This window comes from Felis catus, chromosome A1 (genome assembly GCF_018350175.1).
Source record: "Felis catus isolate Fca126 chromosome A1, F.catus_Fca126_mat1.0, whole genome shotgun sequence".
Taxonomy (NCBI): Eukaryota; Metazoa; Chordata; class Mammalia; order Carnivora; family Felidae; genus Felis; species Felis catus.
The window spans coordinates 174018459-174045653 of NC_058368.1; the positions used below are offsets into that span (position 1 = coordinate 174018459).

At 46.4% G+C, this 27195-nt stretch overlaps 1 protein-coding gene and 1 long non-coding RNA gene across 4 annotated transcripts in view; both read left to right on the forward strand.

Annotated features, from left to right (window-relative positions):
* The window catches only part of THOC3 (THO complex 3), a 193147-nt gene that overhangs the window by 120579 nt on the left and 45373 nt on the right, over nt 1–27195 (forward strand). The window contains exon 6 of one of the 2 annotated variants that reach the window (XM_045035176.1): nt 7486–8230. The exons of the other annotated variant lie outside the window; for it this stretch is intronic. Coding sequence (XP_044891111.1) covers nt 7486–7547 — 62 coding nt within the window. The 3' untranslated portion in view covers nt 7548–8230. Of the gene's footprint in view, nt 1–7485; nt 8231–27195 lie in introns of those variants that run through there. 2 annotated transcript variants of the gene reach the window in all.
* On the forward strand, nt 13539–25398 carry LOC123379495. Of its 2 annotated transcripts, XR_006583966.1 has the most exons (4): nt 13539–23100; nt 23222–23280; nt 23366–23512; nt 23921–25398. It is a non-coding gene; the product is annotated as an uncharacterized LOC123379495 (long non-coding RNA). The 2 variants fall into 2 exon arrangements; XR_006583965.1 differs by having other exon boundaries at nt 23222–23512.

Consider the following 27195-nt stretch of genomic DNA (forward strand, 5'->3'; position numbering starts at 1 on the left):
GGTGAGACTTCTCTTCTTGAAGAGTGAGGTTCACCCAGTTGGGCAGGGCTTAGTGTAATGGCTCTGTTTTCCACTAGATGGTGCTGCTAGCCTACTGGGGTGGAGTATTGCGGGGCTAGTAGGTGCGTATACGCATTCGCGGGATCGGTGAAAATGGCGTCACCCAGCTACCCAGTCTCTAGTATTGGGACTCTGTTCTCCTGGATCAACAATTGCCCACCCATCCTCTGTCTTCAGCTTTTGTCCACTCCCCTCTTTTACACTGTCTGTGACAAAGCCCCAGGTAGTAAGTACATCTCTCCTGAGTTTTGTCTCAGATGTGGCTGTTTTCCTCGGCCCCTTACTTCTGAGGGACTGTGGCTTTGACCTGTTCTTCCCTCTGTGGAGTGTCTCACTGAGCAATGCCGGTGCCGGCTGCACCTTGGAAAGTTCGCGGGACAGTGCTGCTGCCGATGCCCAGAGACTGTGGCCAGGTGCCAGCCCACCCCAGAAAAAGTTCGCGAGATAGTGTAGCAGCAGCGTTTCAGGGATTATGGAAAATCACAACACACATCTTGCACCAAGCTTCAGCCTTAAAGACCTTGTTCCAGCACCAGCGAATGTGGCCGTTCTCTGGGGTCTGCTGGGCCCAGGTGGCCTCACAGCCTCTACCAAATGTCCTTCCAGCAGTGGAACCGCTTCTCCCCGTGTGGCCTAAGGACTCCTGGACCCCACTCTGCTCTTGGGGATTTGCCCTTCCCACCAGAGCACCACCAGGTATCGAGCTGCGGAGTTTCAGACTCTGCGTTCCCCCTGTTTATAGTCTTAATGGAATTTAAACCCTCACCTTTCTCCTGTCTCCCTTTTTAGTTCAGTCCCTGTGGCTGTTTCCCATTTTACACTTTCTCTCCAGCTGCTTTTGGGGAGGGGTGCTTTTCCTGTATTCTCCCCACCTTCTCTGTCCTCTCTCTGCACACAAAAACACCTCCCTGCCCTCCGTGGCTTCTCTCTCCCCCAGTTCACCTCTCTGCACCACATACCTGCTGAATTCTGTGGTTTGGTTTGTGCAGATTGTTGTGTTAATCCTCAGATCAGTTTTCTAGGTGTGCAGGATGGTTTAGTGTTGGCCTGGCTGTATTTCATGGATGTGAGACACACAAAAAACTTCTGTGCTGTTCCGCCATATTGGCTCCCCCCCCACTGTTTTGTATCTTAAATTCCTCACATGAGTTAAATCATATGATATTTGCCTTTCTTTGAGTAATTTCACTTAGCATAATACCTTCTAGTTCCATCCATGTAGCTGCAAATGGCAAGATTTCATTCTTTTTGATTGCCAAGTAATAATCCATTGTATATACATATACCACATCTTTTTTATCCATTCGTCTGTCGATGGACATTTGGGCTCTTTCCATACTTTGGCTGTTGTCAATGGTGCTGCTATAAACACTGGGGTGCGTGTGCCCCTTCAACACAGCACACCTGTATCCCTTGGATAAATACCTAGTAGTGCAATTGTTGGGTCATAGGGTATTTCTATTTTTAATTTTTTGAGGAACATCCATACTGTTTTCCAGAGTGGCTGCACCAATTTGCATTTGGGTGGGTCTATATCTTGACTCTCTCTTCTGTTCCACTGATCTATGTGGCTACTTGATGCCAATACCATGCTATCTTGATTAATGTAATAATTCTTGAATTCAGATAGTCTTAGACCTTCAACTTTGTTCTTCTTTTTCAGAGGTGTGTGTGTGTGGGGGGGGGGGTGGTGAATTCTGGCTTCTTTGCATTTCCATATGAATTTTGGAATTAGCTTGTCAATTTGTACAAAAACTTGCTGATATTTTAATTTGGATTGTGTTGACTATATGCATCCATTTGGAGAGAATTGACATGTTAATAATATTGAGTATTCCAACCCAGTAACAAGGTGTATCCCTAGGTTTATGATTTTTCCTTTAGTATTTCAAATATGTTGTTCATTGTCTTCTTGGCTGAATTGTTTCTGATGAGAAGTCTGTGTTATTCTTATATTTGTTTTTCTATATGTGATGTGCTTTTTTTTCTCTGTTTTCAAATTTTCTCTGTTTCTCATTAACTGGTTTTGAGCAATTTTATTATGATGTGTCCTGGTGTAGTGTTCTTGATGTTTCTTGTACTTGGAATTTGTTGAGCTTCTTGAATTTGTGTGTTTTTATCAAATTTAAAATATTTTGGGTGTCATTTATTCAAATAGTTTTTCTCTCCATCCCTGTCTTCTTCAGGAATTCCAATTGACTATATATATATATATATATATATATACACACACACACATATGTATATATATGTATATATGTATATATATGTATATATATATACATATATACGTATATATGTATATACGTATATATGTGTATATATATGTATATATATATTATAGTATATATATAATATTTACATATATATAGTTGTTCCATAGTTTGCTGCCACTTCTCTTCATTAGTTAAAATTATCTTGGGGGGCACCTGGCTGGTTGGTGGAGCATCAGGTCTTGATCCTGGGGTTGTGAGTTTGAGATCCAAGTTGGGTATAGAGATTACTTTAAAACAAAATCTTTAAAAAAATTATTTTTTCTTTGTTTTATTTTGGATAGTTTCTATTGCTATGTCCATAAGTTCACTAATATTTGTTTCTGTAATGACTGATTTGCTAACAATCTCATTCAGTATATTTTTCCTTACATATTATAGTTTCCATTTTTAAAATTTAGGGTCTTTTAAAAAATGTTTTCCCTGTTTCTAGTTAACTTTTTTTAAATTTTTTTTTTAATGTTTATTTATTTTTGAGAGAGACAGAGACAGAATGTGAGTGGGTTAGGGGCAGAGAGAGAGGGAGACACAGAAGCAGAAGCAGGCTCCAGGCTCTGAGCTGTCAGCACAGAGCCCGACGCAGGGCTCGAACTCACGAGCTGTGAGATCATGACCTGAACCGAAGTCGGACGCTCAACCGACTGAGCCACCCAGGCGCCCCTCTAGTTAACTTTTTGAAAGTACGGAATATTTAAAAAATAAATATATATTATATCAAGTACAATACATTGTAATATGTGAAATATAATATATTGAATATTATAAAGTATTAATACAATATACATAATGTTATAACATGTAAAATATAATAATTGTTTTAATGTCCTTTTTTGCTTATTCTAACATTTGTGTCAGTTCTAGATCGATTTTGACTGATTTTCTCCTCATTGTGGGTCATATTTTCCTGCTTCTTTCCATGCCTATAAATCTTTTATTGGATGCCAAACATTGTGAATTTTACCTTGTTGGTTGCTGGCTATTTTAATATTTCTACAAAGACTCTTGAGCTTTACTTTGGAAAGCACCTTCATTACTTGAAAACAGTTTATTTTCTGTATCTTGCTTTCAAGATTACTGCATGGGACCAGACCATGTATTAGTGAAGGGCTAATCATTCCTCATTCCCAAGGCAGGACTGCGAATGTTCTGCCCAAACCCTGTGAAGCTTGAGGCTTTACAGACCGGATGGTAGGGACAGGCAATGTTCCCGGCCTGTGCCAGGACCCAAGGCTGTCCCTCTAATGCTGTCGGAGGACGAATCTTTTCCGGCCTCGGGTAGTTTCCTCACACACCCACACGTACTGCTCAGTGCTCTGCTAAATGCTCCAGGGCCCTCTAGAGCTTTCCCCGCATGCTGGCTCGTCCCTGGCATTCTGTGCTGTGTGCTGTAGACACCCTAGTGTCTCCCAGCTCTCAGCTTTGTCTCTTCAACTCAAGTTGTCTGCCAGCCTCTCCTCCCTTCCTGCTCCCTAAAACACAGCCTGGACTTCCCCTCAGGCAGTGAGGTAGGGCAACTTCAGGGCTCACTTTGTTTGTTTTCTCCCTCACAGGGGTCTTTATCCGTTGTTGCTTTATGTCCACTGTCTTGAAAATGGTTGTTTCACATTTTTACTATGCTTTGTTGTTGTTGTTGTGTCAGATGGAAGGTTAAGTATGTTCCAACTTGCTGGAACAGAAAAGTACCTTTTTATTCCATGATCTTGTTTTCAAAATCCACCTGAGAAGAAACCTCCCTTTGTGACAACCAACAGCTTGACAAAGTGTGTTCCCATCATCATGTGATCGTTTTTCTCCTCAAAGCAAGCCTGTGAGGCAGGTGTCAGATCATTCCATTTTGTAGGTGAGGGAACCTAGCTGCAGAGAGGCAAAGGGACCTGTCCAACATCACACAGTCTAGAAGGGATTAAGTCTGGTCCCCACTCACTGTGCTGCCCATGTAGTTCCCAGGAGAGGAAACGGAGTCACAGGAAGTAAGGGTTGGTATTATATTTTTAGAAGTATTTATTGGGGGAGGGGGGATAAATAGGTGGGCTCAGAGAATAATATTTCCAAGGTCACAGGGCTAATGAGCCTAGAGCTTGCAGAGGGCCGGGGGTCTCAGTGAGTGGTCTTCCTACTGCCTTCCTACCTCCCCTCCACCTACTACAGACAGGGAAGTGTGTTTTCTAGCTAATGCATCCTGCCAGAGAGGAGAATTAGGCTTTTTGCCAGAGCTGTGGTCCTGGGGGTCTGGAACTCGGCCTGGCTTTGTGAACAATCTTGGGATGAGGGGGAGGGGAAGTGGGTGGGGACTGGGAAGCACTGGTTACTCACCTGGGAGTGATGGGGGTGGCGTGGGGAGGAAAAAGAAGGTGCCAGAAGGCCGGAGGTGGGCTTGTGGGAACTGAGGTTAGGGGCATGGTGGGGGCATGGCACCTGGCAGCAGGGGCTGTGTCCAGCTGGCTCCCAGGGCCTCCTGCTTTGTGTGATTATCCCTGCTCCCTCCTTTCCCTGAATGGGAAAAGTGGGGAAACAAAATAATGAAGCAGGTGGGGTGTTAGAGAGGCAGACAGCTTGCCGGGCTGGGCAACACTGACGACTGGAGGGTGGGGGAGGGAGGTGCAGGGGGTGAATGTGCAGATCTGAACTCTCAGAAACCAGGGTGCAGGGGACTCAGCCTGGGTGTGCAGCGTCTCAGGTAGAGGTACCAGAGGGTGACGCCGAGGGACAGGACCTCCCTGGGAAGGTGATATGGCCTTTTCCTAGCTGTGGGGGAGGCTTTGAAATGTTCTTGGACAATTATTTTTAGTGAGATTCCCTTTTGACTGGGCTTTTAAAAGTATAGAATGGAATGGAACATAATAGTTACCATTTACTCAGTGGCTACTGTGTGCTCAGAACCCTTTTCACATGCGTCAACTCAGTTCGTATCACAATTACTTTCTGAGGTAGGGACTATCACTAACTGCATTTGACAGCTGAAGAATCTGAGTCTCAGGGACATGGTGGTTCACTCAAGCACTCTCTGCTTTGATTATTTTGTTTTATTTTTAAAAACCTTTAATGTTTATTTTTGAAAGAGAGAGAGAGAGAGAGAGAGAGGAAGAGGGAGAGAGGGAGAGAGGGAGAGAGGGAGAGAGAGAGAGCATGAACAGGGGAGGGGCAGAGAGAGAGGGAGACACAGAATCCAAAACAGGCTCCAGGCTCTGACTTGTCAGCGCAGAGCCTGACACGGGGGTTGAGCTCACAAACCATGAGATCGTGACCTGAGCCAAAGTCAGACGCTTAACCAACTAAGCCACCCAAGTGCCCCTGATTAGTTTATTTTAAATGAGAGAGATGTGCATGGGGGAACCAGAGCCTGCTTGTAGACAGAACTCACCTGTGGGTTTTTTGTTTTCCTTTTTGTTTTTTTCCCCAGGACCTGCTCTTCAGCTTGGCACATTGGAGCTGGAGGGCAAGGTGAGGGTGGTGGGTTGGGAAAGGAAAAGGGAATTGAAGACACATTGGACGCCAAAGAAAAAAAGGAAACTTCAGGTATAGTCTTGCAACAACCCTGCCTTGTAGATATCGAGAGGACTCCTGTCATGTTGTCTACACAAGCAGGAGCTGCAAACCCAGCACTACCTCTCCAGGGGGAGTGTGTTTGGCCCCAGCTGTGCCAGGCAGGTATTCCGTCTCCCTGGCCACAGTGATTGGGCCATGCGTGAGCATGTGACCTAAACCAGGCCAATCACATCCTGTCTTAGGATTTTTTTTTTTTTTAAATAGAGCTGACAACCCTATTTATCCCCTTAGCAAAGCAAAGCATAGCTATCATTTGATAGACACATTCTTCACCCTGTGGAGACACTGACTTGAAAAAAATGAAGCAGACATGCAGATAGAAGCAAAGGAAAATAGGAAGTTCTAATGACATCTCTCTCTCCCCCTCCCCCAAACTGGATTTCTGTTTAGAGGGCTCTGTGCCTCTGAGCACATTGACTCCACTCAGCCCTCTGATCCCAGAGGGACCACTTGGCCTGGGCAAGGTCATTTGGCACATTCCCCTCCCCCACTGCAGAAATTGCCAGAGATGGGCAGTACCAACGCTGGTCCAGTCATTTTATCTGCCTCGTCTCTTTATTTTTTTTTTATTATTTTTTTATTTTTTTTGCCTCGTCTCTTTAAAGGCCCTGTCGCCAAATGCAGTCCCATTTCAAAGACCTGGGAATTAGTGCTTCAGCATGTGAATTTTGGGAGACTGCAATTCAGCCTGTCAACAACCCCCCCAGACTGAATTTGTGGATACTGTCTACAACACTTTATTATGGCCCTTCTAAGAAAGGGGAGGCCTCAGATGCAAACACCAGCCTTCCAGTCAGTGTAAAGAGCTACCACTTTCCACCCAGGTTGGACAAAATATATTGACTTTGGGTTTTTGTCAGACTTCTGTATAAATGTGTGCCCACCAGGATTCACTTCCTCCACATTTCATTAACTTATGATTTACTAAGACCTAATTGCTAGACACAGTAGGACTGGGTGAGGGGTGAGTAGAAGATCCTGGGGAAGAGCACTGGCTGTGGAGTCAGGGAGATATGAGATCCAATTCTGACATCACCCATCTGCCCGCTCTGTGACTTTGGACACATGAATTACCCTCTCTGGGCCTCAAATTCTTCATCTGCAAAGGGAAATGATAATTGTATTGGTCAGAACCCTAGTTACAAGTGACAAAATTGTAAACTAATGAGCTTGAGCAAAGATGAAGTTTTTTTTAGGCTTTTTAACAAAATGTTTATTTATTTTTGAGATAGAGAGCTAATGCATGTGAGTGAGAGCACAAGTGGGGGAGGGGCGGAGAGAGAGGGACAGGGGGTTGGAAGTGGGCTCTGTGCTGACAGCAGGGTGCTCAGTATGGGGCTTGAACTGGCAAACCGTGAGATCATGACCTGAGCCAAAGTCAGACCCTCAACCAACTGAACCACCCACGCGCCCCAAAGATGAACTTCTGATCTGATAGGTGCGTTGAGCAGGTGCATATTCCCCTGCTCTCTCCCCAAAGGCCCCTGTAGTGACAAAGGAGGCTTTAAAGGGTATTGGCTCACAATAACTAAGAGAATAAAGAGAGGATATAACAGCAACAAAAGAAACTGCTGGAAAGAAACTAGATGGATGCTAACTATCTTAGCAGGTCAGAAGAAACAGAAACCTAGGCCATCCATGGGGGAAAGCCAGAAGTTGACCAGTTAGCACCCCACATCTCCAGAAAATCTCCAGGGATTAAAGGCACCAGGTACGTCTGTTCCCATCTTGTCTGTCAGCCCTGCGGCTAGTGGAGCATGGGCACCAGCTCTTCTGCCCACGCTCCGACTGGAGCTTCAGCTTCTAGTGGGGCGTCTGTGGCCAGCCAGACTGCCCACAGTAGAGGCCAGCTGACTGCAGCAGCCATGTGTTTCCCTTCTTTGCCCCGGTGTGGTCTGTGCACTTCTTCAAACAGAGCATTCCAGCAGCCTGTATTTTCAAAGCGTCCTGGTACTCATACGGCAGACTACAGGCATCTGACATATTGGCCACCCCTCCCCACGTTGAGGCCAGTGACCAACTCAGGACTTCCCTCGTGGATGTCTCTTTCTCAAAGCCCATTTCTTGGGATCATGGATGCAAGTTTTTGCTAATGGAGTCCCTAAAGTGTGCCACACTTTGTGCTAGGCCAGTGGGAGGCAGAGGCAAGTTAGCCTGGCTATAATCCCATGGTGAGAGGAGCTTTCTACACAGGAAAGTGGCACTGTGATAGGATTTGGCATAATGGGATTTGGCCCAAATTATCCTTGAACTCCTTAGGCCTGGGTCTGCAGAATGCTTTTTGTAGCTGAAATTGAAACAGTAAAACAGTTTGTAGCTGAAATTGAAACAGTAAAACAGTAAAACACCAAGTGGGGATGTCTTGGGAAATGTTTCCAGGACTTCAGTGTTTCCTGAGGGCTTTCATTATTTCATTTGATCCCGTCTGTTAAATGAGCAATAATCTCATTTTCCTGGTGGGTGCAACCAAGGCTCATAAAAAGTAAGGATCTGAGAGTCACACAGACTGGGGCAAGGTCTCTTGAGTCCATTTCCCCTGCCTTGCCACACGGTGGCTCGGGCAGGGAAGGGGCAGTGCAGACTGGCAGTACTTGAACACCAGATGTTCATACTGATGTCCTCAGATCCTCCATCAACCCCGTGAGGTCAGTCTCACTATCCCCTCCTTCGTACAGTGACTGAGGCTCAGAAGGTTTAGGTGACTTGTCCAGAGACCCAAGCCAGGAAGCTCAGAAAAGCTGTCAAAGAGAATCCAAGAGCTCCTTGAGGTCATCTGCAAAATAGTTTACATTTGCACCTCAGTCCCTTTTTTAGAGTGAAGGGTCTAAAACTTTCAACAGATTCTCAAGGTCAGTAATTCCACAATGGTAAGGAAGCACTGACTTAAGCCAAGGTCTTTCTGATCCCAAGGCCTGAGCTCCGAATCCCCCCTCCACTTGATCCTGGTTAAAAGAACACCCTTTAAAGTCAAACCTATGAGCTTTGGGACCACATCCTGGCTCTGCCACGTACTAGCTGTGAGGCTTCATTTCCTCATTTGTAAAATTGGATTCATTTATTCAACACATATTTTATCAAGCTCTTGCTCTGACTCAGATACTATTGTAGGCACTCAAGTACATAATAGTGAACAAAACAATGTCCCTGCTGTCATTGATCTTCTGTTGTAGTGAACAAATAAATGCTTGTGGGGAGGTGGTAAGTGCTGTGGAGCAAAATGAAGTGGGGTAAGGGGGACAGGTGTGCTGTGGGTAGGGGAGGGGGCTACTGTTTTATATAGGGGGCTCAGGGAAGCTCCTCTGATGACCATTAAGCTAAGACCTGAATGGAGGAGAGCATCACATGTCCATCAGGAGGGAGAGCCTTCTAAGAAAAGGAGGCAGTGGGGGGGGGGGGGGGAAACATACGCCATAAATTCACTCATACAATTCAGGGGGCACCTGGGTGGCTCAGTCATTCAAGTGTCTGATTTTGGCTCAGGTCGTGATCTCAGGGTTTGTGAGTTCAAGCCCCATGTTGGGTTCTGTGCTGACAGCTCAGAGCCTGGAGCCTGCTTCAGATTCTGTGTCTCCCTCTCTCTCTGCCCCTCCCCTACTCTCTCTCTCTCTGTCAAAAATAAACACTAAAGTATGCAATTCAATGATTTTAACTACACTCAAGGGGTGCAACCATCACCACAGTCAACTTGAAAACATTTTCATCACCTCAAACCCCATACCTCTTAGCTATCACCCCACAACTCCCCATAATCTCCCCTTCCCCCTGGCCTAGGCAACCACTGATGTACTTTCTATCTCTGTAGATTTGCCTATTCTGGACATTTCCTATAAATGGAGTCATGTAATATGTGGCCCTAGAGTCTTGAGGGTTCTTTGTATGGTCTGGATACAAATTTTTCTAAGTCAGGCACATGATTTGCAAACATATTGCAAGCATCTCAGGTTATGTGGTCTTCATATTCTCTTAACAGTGTCTTTTGAAGAGTAGACATTCTTAATTTTCATGATGTCCAATTTACCAACTTTTTTTTGGTCATTCTTTTCATGCTGTATCTAAGAAGTCTGCCTAGCCCGTGATCACAAAGATTTTTCTCTTATGTTGCTCATAGAGGTATTAATTTTTTCCCAAGAAAGACCAGAAATTGGTTTTTCATGGGAAAAAATTCAGTTTGTAAGTGTTTTTAAAATAAAACATGTCTATGGACTAGAAAAAGACCACAGGCTACCAGTTTTCATACATTAGTGTATATTATTTGCAAAATTGCTTATAATTGGCTGTTTTCGCTCTGTTCAAACAGGAGTTTCATGTGTTTCAAAAGGATACTCCTTGCACATTGCTGAATTATAGGCAGCCAACTGAGTTACAGATGCCTGTGGGGTATACTGGCACACCTTGGTCTGTCCTTTGCTTTTTAAAATTTTTATTTCTCTGGTCAAGTCCCTTGAGTTTGCTAAGTCATCTCTATGACAGATGAAAAAACCAAGGCCTATGGAAGTAAAGCATCTTGCCCGACGATGCCCAGCGGGGCTCCACTCATTTGGACTGGCTGTAAAGCTCAGAGGTCACCTGGCACTGTGCTCTCCAAAGCAGAGGCCTCCACAAACACACTTGAACTTCACATTTTAAATATACTTAACTATTTAAACATTGTAATAAATGCAACAAGAACGTCAGATATGTTGCATGCTAAATATTAACATTTTGGAGATGGCCAGCATAGTTTCTTAAGCTGTTAAGTCAGATACGTGAAACCTTCAAGTTTCTTCTTTTTTCTCTGTTTGTATAATTGAAAAGAATACTGAAATTGCAAAGCAAACTTTTAAATACTGCTAGCATATCCAACTCCTATTTGTTGCAACTAGGGATTATCTTCATATTTACAATTTTAAAAAGAGTAAGGCTTTAAAAAGTCAGTGCTGGGGCACCTGGGTGGCTCAGTCGGTTGGGCGTCCGACTTCAGCTCAGGTCATGATCTCGCGGTCCGTGAGTTCGAGCCCCGCGTCGGGCTCTGTGCTGACAGCTCAGAGCCTGGAGCCTGTTTCAGATTCTGTGTCTCCCTCTCTCTCTCTGACCTTCCCCCATTCATGCTCTGTCTCTGTCTGTCTCAAAACTGAATAAACGTTAAAAAAAATTAAAAAAAAAAAAAGTCAGTGCTGAGGTTGAAACATGACTGTGTCTGTCATCCATAATATCTCGTTTCCTATTCTTTTTTTTTAAACTTCCTATTCTTTTTTTAAATTTATTTTAGAGAGAGAGTGTGTGTGTGAGCTGAGGAGAGGGGCAGAGGGAGAGAGAGACAATCCTAAGTAGGCTCGATGCTCAGCACGGAACCCAATGTGGGCTAACCCACAGGTAGCAAGACCCTGGGATGATGATATGTACTGAAATCAAGAGTCAGACGCTCAACCGACCGAGCCACCCCTAAACTTCTTATTACTTTTGACTCACTAAAACAATATTATTGATCTCAGGGATTGACCTTATAATAAGTAAATGTTATAGAGTTTGTGCAGAGGTACCAAAGCTTGTCTTTTCCTGCAAGAGGAAGACTACACTTCCCAGAGTCCTTTGCATTTGAACAGAGGCACTGGGTGCTGAGGGCCACCAGGCTGTGGGCTGAAGTAGTGTATGCTCCCCTCCCCCCGCCCCCCTCCTTCTGCAGAGGTCGGGGCTTTATTTTTTAAATAGACAATCACAAGATAGTGAGATGGTGGGTCACTGACTGCGGGAGCTGGAGATCTGCCATGAAATGCTCTCTGAACTACATTGAACTGTGACATGAGCAACACACATGTGTGTTCAGCGACTGGGATGTTGGGTTTATTTGTTATTACAACAAATCCTGGTCTACCCTAATACAGGATTAAACAAATAAAAGTTTCTAAGAAAACATAGCTCTTATCTCTTTTATATTTGGTTCCATGTATTATTAATTGGAAAGTAAAAATTTCTGCTACTATAAAATATCCAAAAATCAGTGGTGGAGTTTGATGTCTTACTCTCACAGGTCAGAGAGGAGCAGTGACTTGTCCAATGTCACACAGATGAGGTAGGGCTAGAATCCAGTTAAGGGACATCTGTAATCTTAGTCTGCCCTTTCTTTTAGCAATGGCAATTGAATTTTCGCATTTCATACTCAGGCCATCTGCTTCATGGAGGACTTATTCTCATCCCTCATCTCCAGGCCTGGCTAATCTATGTAATCTATCACTGAGGCCTCATTGATTAGCTTGATGATAGACATATGACCCAGGCTGGATAAATCAAAGCTAATCCCTGTATTTTTGCTGGAAAAATAGTCACTCTTCATAGGTTGTTGAACCAATAGGATATGTCTCTGGTTGCTGAGGGCTGTCTTAGCACATCTAGGTTGAGAATGAAGCTAACACAGGGGAAAGCAGAGTTGAAAGATGGAGAGAGACAGATTATGCTTGATGGTGGTGTTTGAGCACCTGGAACCAACCATGCCTGAAGTCTGAGTTTTACTCACATGAGCCAATATATTTCCTTTTTTCCGTTTATGCCATTTTTGATTGATTTTCTGTCACTTGCATCTGAAATTATTCAGACTTCTACAAACCGTTTTGTGCTCTTTTCACTAACAGACAGGAATTACTATGTTTTTCTATTTTACTGGTAAGGAAGATTCAAGGCTTGGTGACTCTCTTTTGTCTTGGGAATGCCCCACATGGGAACTCTTCATTGCCTCCAGTTCCCACTTGAGTGTGGACATATTTTATCCTAAGTTTCACAAAGGGTTGTTGAACATAACATCCATCACAAAGTAGGTGCTCAAACATTGTTGAAATGAAGCAAAGAAAACATCCTCACAAAAAAGTGTACAAAGTGTATGAAGAGGCAGTTCACAGAAAAAGGAATACCAATGACAAGATCTCCAAGCTCACTAAGAATTAAGAAAGACAGATAAAGTGAGATCTGTTTTTTACCCACGGGTTTGTCGAAGAGCTGAATGTTGCCTAATACCTGGGGATGGGGAAACAGATCCTTTCATGAGCTGGCACATGCCTCTTTGGAGGGTAATTTGGCAATGTCTGTTGAATGTGAAAATACACCTGCTTCCTGCTTGAAATTTATCGTACAGGTAAACACCAACAAATATGGAAAGATGCAAGTAAAAGACTGTTTAGTATAGTATTATTTGTAACAGCAAAAACCAGAAACGAATTCCCATTAAGAAGGGGACTGTCTAAATGAATCACAGTACATCTAGACCGTGGAATAAATTTCAGCTGCTAAGAGAAGAATGAGGTGGCCCTGGACGTGTGGGTGTGGAAAGGTATCCAGGGTATACCATGTTGGTAGGGGAGGACAGGATGTGTGGCACGATGCTGTTTGTGTTGAAACAAAAATGAAATCTTACCAAAGTTAAGATGAAATTCAGTTGGAAAGTGGGAATAAAGGATCAGGAGGCTTTTACCTTTAACTTATAAACTGTTCTTTACGGTTTGATTTTTCAAAATTATGAACATCTATTACCTTACAATTTTGTTTACTTATTTGATTGCCTTTATTTTGACTATCATTTTTCAAAAAATGCTTATTTGTTTATTTTGAGAGAGAGTGTGTGTGTGTGTGTGAGAAGGGGAGGGGCAGGGAGAAAGAGAGAGAATCCTAAGCAGGCTCTGTGCTGTCATCTCAGAGCCAACATGGGGCTTGATCTCATGCACTATGAGATCATGACCTGAGCTGAAATCAAGAGTCAGACACTTAATCAGCTGAGCCACCCAGGCGTCCCTAATGTGACTACCATTAATAATAATGCACAAAGTGAAAACATCCAAAAGACACAAAGGGAGTTGTACAATTTTCCAGTTACCCTCTCCAGCTCCCTGTTGGAGAAGAAATGTATTCCTAGCATGTATTTATTGTATTTGGCAGGAGGAGGGGGAAGAGAGTGAGTGGGAAGGGTGGAGGGCATTGGCTGCTACTCTGTGGCCTGGTATAGGGCTGCCCTTCTCAGGGTCACTCTCTTTCTTTGGCTTCCAGGCATCAGGCCCCCTGAAATCCCACTGACATGCTGGTGAAGACCTTCAGGGATGCCTTGGCTGTGGGCCTTCCAGGTCTGGGTCCTGCACTGCTGGGCCCTAGGGAGTGAGGTCCTGGGGCCCCCCAGCGCTGGCCCCCTTCCTGCCAGGTCCACTTGGGCCAGGCCTGCCTAGCGGATGCCCAAACACTCATTAGGCGAGATGGGGCTGTAGGCAAATATTTATTCCTGTGCAGCTGCGGGCTGAGTGGAGACCGCAGGTGCAGGGCAGAGTCCTGTTTACCCAGCATTGAGCCGGGCAGGCGCTGCCTGTTTGCTGAGCTCTATTCCTGGCCTGGCTTAGGTGCCCAGGAGGAAGATGGGACAACAGAGGATGTGGCAGGTGGGGAGCTGGGAGTGCCTCCTTGGCAGCCAAACCCTGCACAGGCCTCAGTATAAAGGCTTGACTAGGCCCTGGGGTCATGTGAGACTGGCCTCTTCCTCTCTCCTCTTGCAGACTTTCCGTGTGCTGCTCACTGGGGGCTGGGCGAGGGGCAGGTCTTCCTTTAACCACCTCTGCCCTGGGCTGACTCCTGGTCATTCTTGGGTCTCCCTGACCACCTCCCACCCCAGAGTGGGTAGGTGCCCTGTTAGTGGTAGCCATGGCCCCACAGCTCATGGAAATCACCTATTCATTTCCTCACACTTTCCTGGTTAGTGTTTGTCTTCTCTGCATCTAACAGAAGAGCAGGGACAGAGACAGTTTTGTTCCCCACGGTTTTCCCATCTCCTCCATAGAGACTGGCACCTCATAGGTGCTCACCGAATATTTCAGTGTTGGCCTGAGTGAAGCCAGGCAGGGGGAACTGCATGGGCAAAAGCACAGAGGTGAGATGGAGGGTTGAGGGGGTTGGGGTGGGAGAGGAAGCAAAGAGACCAGAGGCTGGAAAGTTATGTCCAGGCTGGGACTCTAAAAGGCCTTGAATGCCATGCCAATGAGTTTGGTTTTATCTAGACAGATATGGGAAATTGTTGGAACGTAAAGGAAATGCAACTAATACAGTGAGAAAATTATATACTAGATTCTTCAAGTTGAACAGTGTAAATTCTGAGGTTCATACAATGGCCTGCAAGGCCCTCATCATCTGCTGTCTCAACTGCATCCGCTTTCTGTCACCTTCCCCTTACTCACCTCAGCCCTGCTGGCCTTGCTGTTTCTTGAACACCAAAGGGACATGCCAGCTGCAGGGCCAATGCACTTGCTGTTCCTTTGTCTGGAAAGCTGTCTCCTTGGAATCATGATTTACCTCTTTACTCTGTTTAAATCTCAGCCTCCAATGCCACTTTACCAGAGAGACCTTCCATGATACTGTAGACAAAAGAGCCTCATTCCCCAGTGCTCTTATCCTGCTTTATTTTCTTTTGTAGTACTTGTTTCTATTTGCTTACTGTCTGTTTCCTCCACAGGAATGTCAGCTACAAAAAGTCAAGGTATATCTCTTTTGTTTACTGCTATGTCTTCTAAGCCTAGAACTTGTACCTTTAGGCTCTAGGAATGCCTGTCAAGTGAACGAATGAATGAATGAATGAGTGACTGTTTAACATTAAGCCAAACCACCCGAGTCCTGTAATGCTCCCCTGGGCCAGTGCTTTCCTGTCTCCAAAGCCCTCACACAACCATTAGCTCCTTTGATCTGCACATCAGCCAGGTGGGGAACACAGGACAGGCATTAATATCTGCCTTAAAAAGTGATTATCCATGGCACAGAAACATCATGATCACATGGACAGAAACCAGAATGAAATGCCTGTAGGCTCAAGACTTTAGTAAATCAATTTTAAAAATTCGATGTGCAGGAATTGTAGCAAAGAGGAAAGAGTCTGCATTCTGAGCCAGGTCTTCCTTGCTTTCTTTCCTGGTCTGGCTGTTTGCTTACTCTGCGACCCAGGACAAATCTCAGCTACTTCTCTGAGGCTTGGCCATCCTTTCTGTAAAATGGAGATCAGATTCCCTCAAACAGGTACAGTGCAGAGGCATTTCCTGGGCCACGCTCTCTTGTGTGCATCCTTTATGGAGACTGTGCGGTATTCCACAGGCTTAACCACTTGACTGTTGCCGGACATAGTGACAGTAGCTACCATTCGTTGAGTGCTTGATCTTGCTGGATGCCAGGCCAAGCAGTGTATCTTCACTAGCTCATTCAATCCTTCCTGCTACTCTGGTAGGTGCTGTTAACCCCCCTGTTTTGCAGATGAGGTTAAGTGACTTGCCCAAAGCCACACAGCCCGTAAATGGAGGAGTCAGGATTGGAAGCCAAGTAATCAAACTTGAGAGCTTTATACTCTCTGCTCTGGTAGGATTTTTTGTCCCCATTTTATGGATGAGGAAAATGAGGCTCAGGGAAGTCCACGACTTTACCTGGGCAGAACTGGGATGAGACAGAAACCAGATCTTCCAATTTTTGACCTGTGCCCTCCAGCCCACCCCTATGCACCCTGGGGCAGTGTCTATATGTCTCATTCTTCCTGAACTGGGACCAAGTGGCTGATAAAGGAGTAGCCTTCTAGCTTCTGCCCCACAACCAGCTAAAGACTTAAGGATGGGGTTGAGGGGATCACTGGTAAGCCGAGGAATCTTAGTTCTACTCTGGAAACCACTCTTCTCTCTCCCCACCTCCCGTCTCTTGCCTCCCTCCAAGAGCTCTGTACCAATTAATCAGCAGACATCCAAAGCTCCAGCTGGGACCAAGTGGGCTGGACTCATTAGTACAGAATGACATTAATATCCAAAAAATTTCGAGACAAATGCAATGATTCAGGGAAGGCGCCTGCATAGGGATAGCTCAGAAGTTGGTGTGGGCAAGGGAGCTGTGGTAAGGGGCAGAGAGGAAACAGTGCAGATGTGGTAGGAGGAGAACAAGACCAGGTCCCCAAGATGCCCGGTGGGAAGGGAGGAGACAGCAACTCTACCTTGGGCAGGGTCTATCCTCTTGTGCAGTCTAACCCCTTCCTCCCTGGACTGTCCAAAGAGGAATCCAGGGACTATAATGCCTCTTCCCCAGTGGGTCACTGTAACCTCGGGCCAGTTGGAGAGGTGGCACTATGTGGTGGCCAGATCCCAGCTGCATCTCCTTTCACCTCTCATGGTGGGGCCTTCTGCAAGTCTCCCCATCTCTTTGGGCCCCAGTCTCCTCATCCGGACCAGGGGGTAGTAACAGCAGCCCCTCAGGACTGGTGAGATGATGGCGGATGTGGACGTGCCTTGTGGAGTGTGAATCAGAGGGAAGGGATGGCATATTCCTCTCCTTCTGCTTCTCTTTCAAGGTATTCTTTAGTGGTGTTAACCAACAATACTCTGTGCCTTTGGGGACAATGGGAGTCAAACCAGCCTTTACAGAAAGTCTCAGAAATAGAATTCTGTTTCCTAAGCTATTAATTTCTTCACTCACTCAAATATTCACTCCATTCATTCACTCACTCACACACGTACTGATCACTTCCCATGTGCCACCATCGATCGACTAGGCACTGGGGATAATAAAAAGGTGGATGGGACACGATTCCCACCTCAGTGGGTCCCTCACTCGAGTGGGGATGCCAGTTAAGGGAGAGATCATTGCCATGATATTGGGTAGGGAGGGCTGTTGATTGCAGGAGCTCTGCAGCCTGGATTTTGTCCAGACATTCTGATTTCAAATCTATGGTCTCATGGTCCTCATTAACACATTGCTTATCTCCATCACTATTTTTTTTTATTAATTTTTTTTTTTTATTATCTAGGAAACGTAGTTTCCTGCAGTTCCTGCAGTTTCCTGCAGTTCTTTGGTGCTGTGGGAGTGGAATTAGCCAGGACAGGCTAGGTTATGCTGTGACAATGGACAACCCAACCCCTGGGAGCTCAGAGGAGGGGTGACGTCCTCTGCCTGGAGCACACGTGTGTCATCAAGGAGAGCCTTTCAGAGGCGGGGACACAGAGCTGTCCCTGCAGTTAGAGAAGTTACCAGCTAGCCTGGGGGGTGGGACAGTGGGACATCATTAATTAAAAATATTTATTGACACCTCCTGTGTGGCAGGCAGTGTTCTAAGTGTGGGGATACAGTTGTGAACAAAACAGACAAATCTCTGCTTTCAAGGAGATGATTTTCTGGTGGGGGGCTAGAGAAAGGACAAGCAGAGCAGGGATGGTGCTTGCTGTTTTGTATCTGGTGCTCAGGACAGGGCTTGGTGACAGGTGCCACTTGAGCAGAGGCCTGGAGGAGGCAAGGGAGTGAGCCAGATGGGGATTTGGGGGAAAAGTGTAGGCAGAGGGAACACAGTGCACAGTCCCTGAGGTAGAACCTTGCTGGGCCCTGGGAGAAGCCAGGAGACTAGAGCTGCAGGGAGGGTGGCGGGCATGCAGGGATGTGGGGGGGCGGAGCGGGGAGCAGGGGTGGGCCTGTGGGTTTGGCTGCTGGACAAGTACAGAACGCCCAGTTAAATTTGAATTTCATATAAACAACAAATAAATTTTTAGTATAATAAGTATGAACCATGCAAAACTGCCTTTCTCTGAAATTCAAATTTAACTGGGCGTCCTGTGTTTTCCTTTGCTAAATTTAGCTAGCCTAGTGTCAGGCCTCTGTAAAACTTTGGTTTGACTCTGAGATGAAAGCCACTGGAGGATTTGGAGCAGAGGAGGGATAGGATGTGATTAGTTTTAAGGGGATCCTCTGGGTGCTATGTTGTGATCAGACTGCAGTAGGTAGGGGCAGAAGCTGTGGGTGGGGCATGGGAAGTGAGAGATGGGGGCTAGTATGGCAGTGGGAGTTTGGAAACATGAGGGGAAGCCAGACATGTTTGGAAGATGGAAGTGACCCTGTTTGCTAACAGGTTGGTCATGAGGTGGCAGAGACAGATAGGGGACAAAGAAGACTCAATGGCCTTTGGCCTGAGCAACTGGAAATACTGAGATGATGGCATGAGATGTGTGTGCATGTGTGCATGTGTGCGTGTGTGTGTGTGTGTATGTGTGTGTGTGTTTAGACACATTGTTAAGATACCTACTCTGTAACCAGGAGGAGATATCCAGTACACGGTTGGACGCATGGGCCTGGGCTTCTGGAGAAGACCCTTGTTTGTCACTAGTACAGATGTCATTGAAAGCTGTGCCTGCTGAGAGTACCAGGATGCTGTGGAGATGGAAGGGGCCCTGATCCAGGCATCTGCAAAGGCCTGAGGCTTTGGGGTGCACTCAGGGTACGAAGAGGGGTTGAGTGCTGATGGCTAGGCCAAATTGGTGGGGAAAATGAGGTTGGCTCAGCTTTGAGGACCAGAAGCCATGGAGGGCACTAAGCAGGGGAGTGCTGTGCCAGATCTGTGTGTTAGATCTGAGGCAGGGCGGAGGGGAACCTGGGGTCCCCTGTGTGGGGCTGGGAGGGCAGTGAGGACACTGGGGTGCCAGTCTTGGCAAAATGGGGGGAGGCCTCACCAGGACAGCAGCAGGGGGTCAGAGCCAGGGCCACAGAAGAGAGGGTGGGTTTGTGTGGGACTGATGGGGCTAGGTGGCAGACTGGATGTGGGGAGTTGAAGATGCATGTCCAGAGCCTTCAGGCTCTTGCAGGGCTGCGGGGGGGGGGGGGGGTGGGCAGAGAAAGGAGTGCAGAGCCGGTTCTCCCCCAGCACCCCACGGCCACTGTGCTTGTTAGCAAGGAACACTCCTTAGAGGGAACATATGTGCTGTTATTTTTAGGTGATTAGCCGCACGTCGTGGAGCGTTTGTTTGCCAGTCGTGGGTAAACAAAAGCCATTTGTCAAAATGAGATGTTCTAGCCTCATCCTCCCCTCACAGGCCAGTTGCCGGCTGTGAATTCCTGTTGCATCAGCCGTGAGGCTAATTAGCTCCACTGCTCCTGAATAATAATGGCCACATTCACGGAGAGGTGTCTGCATGCCAGGAGCCTTGCAGACGGTACAAAACTTGAAGCTGCTCAAAATGCATCTTTGTTGGTCCCATTTTGGAGTTGGAGAAACTGAGGCTGAACATCTACCCTCCCCCATCCCAGGAATGGGGACTCAGCAATGCCATCAGTCACTGTGGAGCAGCTTAGGTAATTGGATGAGTGCTGGGAATCCCATCAAGAGGCTTGTTCTGTGTCTCCCCTTCTGGGTGCTGACTTTTGGGACCTCTGGGTAAAGGGGCCAGAGAAGCTCTAGAGGAAGGAGCATGGATGGGCTTTGGATGGGGACAGCAATGAGTTTTTGGCTTGTCTTTGCCACTCAAGCGCAGTATATAATCTTGGACTGGGCTCTGTGATACAATATGCAGGGAGTTTAGTAGGGAATGCTCCTGAGATCAGTATCTTTGGAAGGGAGGGGACGGACACAGGATTGGGCGAAGGAGGAAGCCAACCTATCGTGCTGTCTTTATGGAAGCTCAGTTGGTCCTGTAGGGAGTTGATGACCCTTCAGGGCTGTTCTGAGTTGAGGCAAAAGGGCTGGGCCTTTGCACTCCATGTTGATCCATCATAGTCTGTAGGTCACTCCAGGAATGGAGTGTGAGGGCCTGACAACCATCTGCCAGCAACACCCACAGAATCTGGGGGAATAGGTCCTTTACTCCTGCAGGGGGACCTGGGTGGTGCCTCACAGAGCCCACCACGTCCACTCCTTGGGCCTCTTCTGGGAGAGGCTCCTCTAGGAGTGAAAAAGAGGGCTAGTGGATGAACTATAGCACCCTTCCCTCTTCCTGCTAAGGGTTTTGTGGTATCAGGGGCTGCAACCAACATTCTTCAACTTCCTCCTCCACTAGCCACCAGAGATCCCTGTCACTCTCAGGTGACATCTCTGTGGGGACGGAGACTCTGGTCACCATGCCCTTTTCAGGCCTGGATGGCTGCACTTGTCAGTTTACCATCAATATGGGCAAGAGAGCACCAAGAGGCACCCAAAGGGATCACCTATGTGTCACCATATTCTTCCCTGTCCCCAAGGGTGACTTCCTCCTGATGACCAGGGTCAATTGCTCTGGCCAGGATGGCCACTCTTCATGCTTGCTGGTTCCCTGACACTAGGAGCCTAAAGTGCCAAGGGGGAGGCAGCTGTAGCCCATAGTTTAAGGGACTTTACCGCGTCCACTGGCAAAAGTACCCTTCCTTTGGGAACAAGGAGCCCACAGAACCCATAGTTGAGGGATGGAAAGCACAAATTCTCTACATGGGTCACTGGGAGGAATGTAAGCTGGGCCACTTAAGCTTCCTCTTAGACCCATGTATCCCACTGGGACACAGTGCCATATAAGGTATTTGATTTAAAGTGATACTGCATCTTGGAGGATGGTGCCCAGACCTCATGAAATATTGTTTCTGAGTTGGCTTTTCAGCGGTGCTTTAGCAGGCTGTTACACTGCCCCACCTGGCCAGAAGCTTTTGGGTAATGGGGTGCACGATGGCAGCCCGCTCCCCTACTTCATGGGTTACTGCTGTAAGATGAGTTATTCGGTTTGACGTGATGTTATGTGGTATCATATGCCTGTGGATTCACCACTTCATACACCCTTGGATAGACAGCCTGTGGGCAAGGAAGGCCAATCTGTGTCTGGAACATGTCTCTATTCCTGGTCTTTCCAGGGAGGAGGGGTCCAGAGTAGTCGTCTGTTACATATTGACCCAAACGAATCTAAGGTTTTGTCCTCCTCTCTAGCTGGTGGCACAGGATCCCTGGTGGGGCCATTTGTGTGAGCTGAGGGTACTGGTAAAACAGTGGTGGGTGACAGGGTTCTTTTACCTGCTATGCAGCTTGCTGGTGAACTCAAGTCCTGATCATGTTCAACTCAGGATGTACCCACCTTCTGACTTCGTGGGTCTGACAGACCCGGCTCATGATGGGCAGTTCTGGGTATGTGAACACTCGGCATCTCATAATTGGGCGCTCTGTCTCTACCAGAGCCAGGAGCATGCCACAACCTGTTTTTCAAAAGATGTAGAATTCTTCACTACAGATGATATGCACTTGCTCCAGAATTCCCAGGGTCTCCATTGTGGTTCTCCCCAGGGAGCTTGTCACACCTCACAGGGCATCCTTTCCTATCACTGTCCTATGTGTCTAATACCATACGGTCTGCTGAATCGGTCAGCCCAAGTGTCAGGGCTGATGGTGCCAGCAGCCTGAACCTTCTGCAGAGTTCTTCCTCGCTCTGGGCCTTGGTAGCCCCTCATATCACAGTACTCCCAGACATGAAATAATTTTGCTTCCAAACCCATCTATCAGGTGCTGTGCTTTCTTCTTTGTGATGGGAGGTGAGAGATGAAATAATTTGTCTTTACTTTGGGGGTGGGCCCAAGTATTTACTAGACCACAGGATTCCTAGAGATTTTACTGACATGGTGGGCCCCTGGATCTTCATCAGTTTTCTCTCTCACCCTCTGGCCTCCAGCAAGCTAGGTGCCTCTTGTTCATCAGCTCAATCAGCATGATGTCATCAGTGTAATGGATTGGTGTATGTTCTCCAGTGTGTCCGAATGGTCCCGATCTCCTTGGACTACCATGACAGAGCCTTGGTGAAAATGGTGAATGCATGTTGTTGTCGGTTCTTTGTGAATGTGTGCTGTTCCTGATTTTCTTTCTTGATTGGGATAGAAGAGAATACAGTTGGCAAATTAATGACTTCGTAATATGTACCCGAGTTCACATTCTTCAGGTTTCACCTGGTTTCCATGGGGGGCAGACTGGTGAATTAAGTGGAGCCATGATAAGAATTATTACCCCTACGTCCCTAAGATCTTTAAGAATGGCACTAATATTTGCCATCCTCCCAGGGTGTAATACTATTTTTGATTTACCACCTTAGCCAGAAGGAGCAGTTTCAGAGGCTTCTGCTTGTTCTTCCCCACCATGACCACTCTTACCTCACAGGATAAAGGAGTTTGTGCCAATTACTAAGTATGTCTATTTCAGTTATACATTTGGAGACTCCTGGGTGGGATGCAGTGGGCCCACTGTGACCAGGCCTGGGCTAGAACTCCATTTATCACCTGACCCCCTGACCATGATGATGCTTGGAGGTAGCAAAGTGATCTTCAATTCTGTGCCCAACTGCCCTAGAAATGCTTGCGTTATTGCCCTTTTCTCAGTATTCAGTTACCTGAGGAACTTGGGGGAAGGACTGGGGAAATCATTGCTGCGTATTATTGCAGGGTCCTTCCTCCTGGGGACACAGGCTTTCCCTCAACCAGTGGATTCCAGGTCTAAAAACCTACTCAGGTATGAAACTAGGGAAGGGATTGTTACTTCTTATTGGGGTGACTATCTTCAGTCTCCCGACAGCCCATCTTAGATGTTTTGTTTTGTTTTGTTTTGTTTTGTTTTGTTTTGTTTTATGCAGATAGAGTAGTATCCTGGTTGGCTGATGCTATGTTCTAGCAACTCCATGACCCTCTGCAGGTCAGGCTCTCCTCGCTGTCCCTCCACCTTACCACTCATCACAGAATTGCGTCTTCCTGCCTTCAGGTGGTTTCTGTGTTTTCAGGGCCCTATCACCCCCACTGCTGTGAGTAAGCCCGGTTTGCAATGGCATCTCCTACTGCCAGCTCCAGCCTCCAGAGAAGAGCCATCCTTGAACTTCCAAGTGATGCTGGGGCCACTCACCAGTGCACTCCTGACCGCCTTGCAAATGGTATGTCCTCTGGGTTCTGTGTGCAGTATAGGCCTCTGGAGGGAGTTCTGGCCTTACATAGTATAGGACATCCCCTCTGCCGTGCCCACTTCTCTGAGCCTTTCAGTGCCTTCTTCCAACATCTGCGGTGGCACTTTTCACTTCACCTGGGCCACTGCTTTCCCCATGCTTCTGGGGACCCCTGGGGTACTCGTGAGGGTGTTAAATCCTGTGTCCTGGGAGGGTGCTCCCATACTGATAAATGCTCCCTTTATCTAGCTTTGTGCATTGGCCCTGTTGATCACTCACCTTCCGTCCCAATCCAGAGCCATGTTGACTAGGTGCTGCAGCTCCTTTGGGGTAGAGCCCCCATCTTTCCACATTGGGCCCAGTGTGCCCACAGCTACTTTATGTGTGACTTAACCCTAGTTATCGGCCCAATGACATCAGCAGAAGTGGAGCAGATCCTGAGTGTGGACATGTCTTGGCAGGGAGAAGCCTCTGCAGTCTCAGGTGAGGAGGGAGTGCTAGCTCCCAGAAGGGAGGGGCAAGCTCCTGCAGACTCAGAGCATTCAGGGGATCTGGAGAGTTGGGCTTTTGCAATATCCCCACCCAGATGTCCCCATACTGCGTGTCGGGGTTTCATTCTTTCCTAACCAGGGCTTTGACCTTGGCAGAGCAGACGTGTCTTGGCTGGAGTTGAGCCTAGGGCAAGTTTTCACATTTTCTGTCCTTCTGTGGTGGAAGATGACCACCTCTCTAAACAGCAACAGAAGGCCCTCTGGCTTTCACATTTAGCTTTTAATTGCTGACTAATCATACTCAGCTCTGTGTTATTGTTTTCAGGATCAGTGAGGTTTAACAACAGCTACCCAGTTCGATTGTCCTTGTAGTTACTGTTTCTTCCATATTTCTTATATGCATCACTCTAATTAATGGATTCCCTGTCACCAGTCTGCCATCCTAGTTCATCACTCAACCAGCTGGGTGGCAGGTGATTCTGCTCCAAACTCCCATCCTGGTGTCTGCTTTCCTGACCCACTTTTGGTACAAACTGTATGTAACAGGTTGGGTTCTCAGAAAGCAGACTCTGTGACAGAATTCAGCATGTGGGGTATTTATTAAGAATTATTCTTAGGATCAACACCTGTGGAGGGGAAGAGACAGAAACAGGATAGAACAGAGAGAGAAGTCAAGTTGCCCCATAGTACTGTTTGAAGCCTCAGCTGGCCCTGCAGTGAGTCCTGAAGGTGGTGTGATCTTTTTGAGCTGTTCTGAGTTGGGGCAAAAGGCCCTGGCAGTCCTGGGAACAGGCTGGTGACCTTGGGTGATGTGGTCTTCTTCTGCTGAAGCAGTCTCTGATGGTACTGATAGCTGAGGACTGTCTGATGGCAGCTGGGGTAATAGGGTCTTTATTCCTATTGGAGCATCTACCCCAACACCTGTGAGTTCACTTATCTGTAAGACACGGATATAAAAAGTCCTAGCTATTGCTAGGCTAATTGATAAAGACTCCATAAATGGTAGCTATTGCATACTTTATAGGTAGTTATTTGAGGATAAAACTTCAACTCAAAATAATTCAAGTCATGAAAGGAGTTTACTTGTTCACATAATTGGGAACATGGAAGTGACTTCAGGAATGGATGGATACAGGAGCTCAAAGAATTTCATCAGGATGGGTCTCAATCTCTCTTTATACACACACACACACACACACACACACACACACACACACACACACACACCTGTCTTTCCATCTCTAAGTCCCCAATTCCTCTGAGTTGGCTTCACTCTCAGGCAGTCTGCCCTTGAAGGCTAACAATGGCCCTCAACGGGGGGTGGGGGGACATTATATCTATCTGTATCTATACCTATACCTATACCTATACCTATACCTATACCTATACCTATACCTATATCTATATCTGTCTATATATCTGTATCTATATATGTATCTATGTCTATATCATCTGTATCTATATCTATGTTTATATATATATATATATCTATATCTGAATATTACTCAGCCATCAAAAAGAATGAACTCTTGCCATTTGCAATGATGTGGATGGAGCTAGAGTATATTATGCTAAGTGAAACAAGTCAGTCAGAGAAAGACAAATACCATATGATTTCACTCATATGTGGAACTTAAGATACAAAATGGATGAACATATGGGGAGGAAAAAAAAGAAAGAGAGAGGGAAACACACCATAAGAGATTCTTAACTATAGAGAACAAACTGAGGGTTGGTGGAGGCAGGTGGGTGGTGGATGGATGATGGGTACTAAGGAGGGCACTTGTTGCGATGAGCACTGGGTGTTGTATGTGAGTGATGAATCACTAAATTCTACTCCTGAAACCAATATTACACTATATGGTAACTAACTAGCATTTAAATAAAAATTTGAAACAAGAAAAAAAGAGAGAGAGAGAGAGAGAAGAAAAGATGGTCCCTAACAGCTCCAGGTCCACATCCTGCCAGCTCAGGAACACTGGCAGAACGAGGGGGCCAAAACCTCCCAGTGATAAATCCTACTTATTGGCCAGGCCTGGGTCATGGGGCCTCTCAAGAGCGGGGAGGATGAGGTCAGCCCTTCTTGATGGGAAGCTGGGGTTAGGCAGTGTCCCAAAGGAAAACGGAGATGCCGTGAGCAAATAAAAGTCAACAGATGATGGTAAAAAACACATCCACACCCTCTCCACCTTGAAGGCTTCTTTTATTCCATCTAGAGAATAGAAGGGCGTCAGACTGATCTTGCCTATGTGGGGCCATGTGCTATGTTCAAGAATATGTCTCACACGTCTACACGTGGCTGCCTGGAAACTTGCCGCATGGCCCACTAGCCATGATTGTGAGGTGCATCTACTGGGTCCAGGGACTGAGGCCAAGTCCAGGTGGATTGAGAGGCAACTTTCAACTCCAGTTTGTCTTCTAGATCATTCGCTCTGCCAGTCAATATACATTTATTAGTGTCTACTTTTGCCAGCCCAGTGTGGGACCCTGGTGATAGAGACTGAAAGCCCCTCCCCAGTGAGGACTCAGGGTAACTGAGGACTCAGCCACATTGTATGCCATGGGACATAGCAGCAGGGAGCTGGATGGCTGAGGGGGACCAGGCCCAGCAGCCCCTGAGCCTCTCTGGCCTTCAACTATGTTCTCTTTGGCCGACAATCATTTAAAAAGATTTATTTATATTACCATTACTGTAATATTTCATCAGCTCTGCTATGAGACTTATTGCAAAGTATGCCTCCATTTTATGTACCATTGAGAGACATGCCAACAATTTTAAGATGAACCCCCAAATTTTAATGATGTTTATATATGAAAAAATGTGCTGCCGAGTAATGAGGACATACAGTAATTACCAACACTTAAAAATGGGGCTATTTCATATTAAACTCCCGTATCCTGGTTTCTTCTGAATAATTGCATACTTCCTCAACCCAGGGCTGGCACCTTTGCGTGGCAACAGTCAGCCGGAGATGAGCAGGACTTTCCCCTTTTGTTGTTTGCTTTATTTTTGTTATTTGTTTTAAATAGATCATACATTCTTAGGGTTCAGAAATCAAAACAATACGAGACAGTATAGAATGAAAAGTCTGACTCCCACACCTGTCATCATCCACTCTGTTCTCAGCCCCTCACCACAAATAAAGCCCTGCATTACATTCCCATGCTTCCTTCCATTTTTTA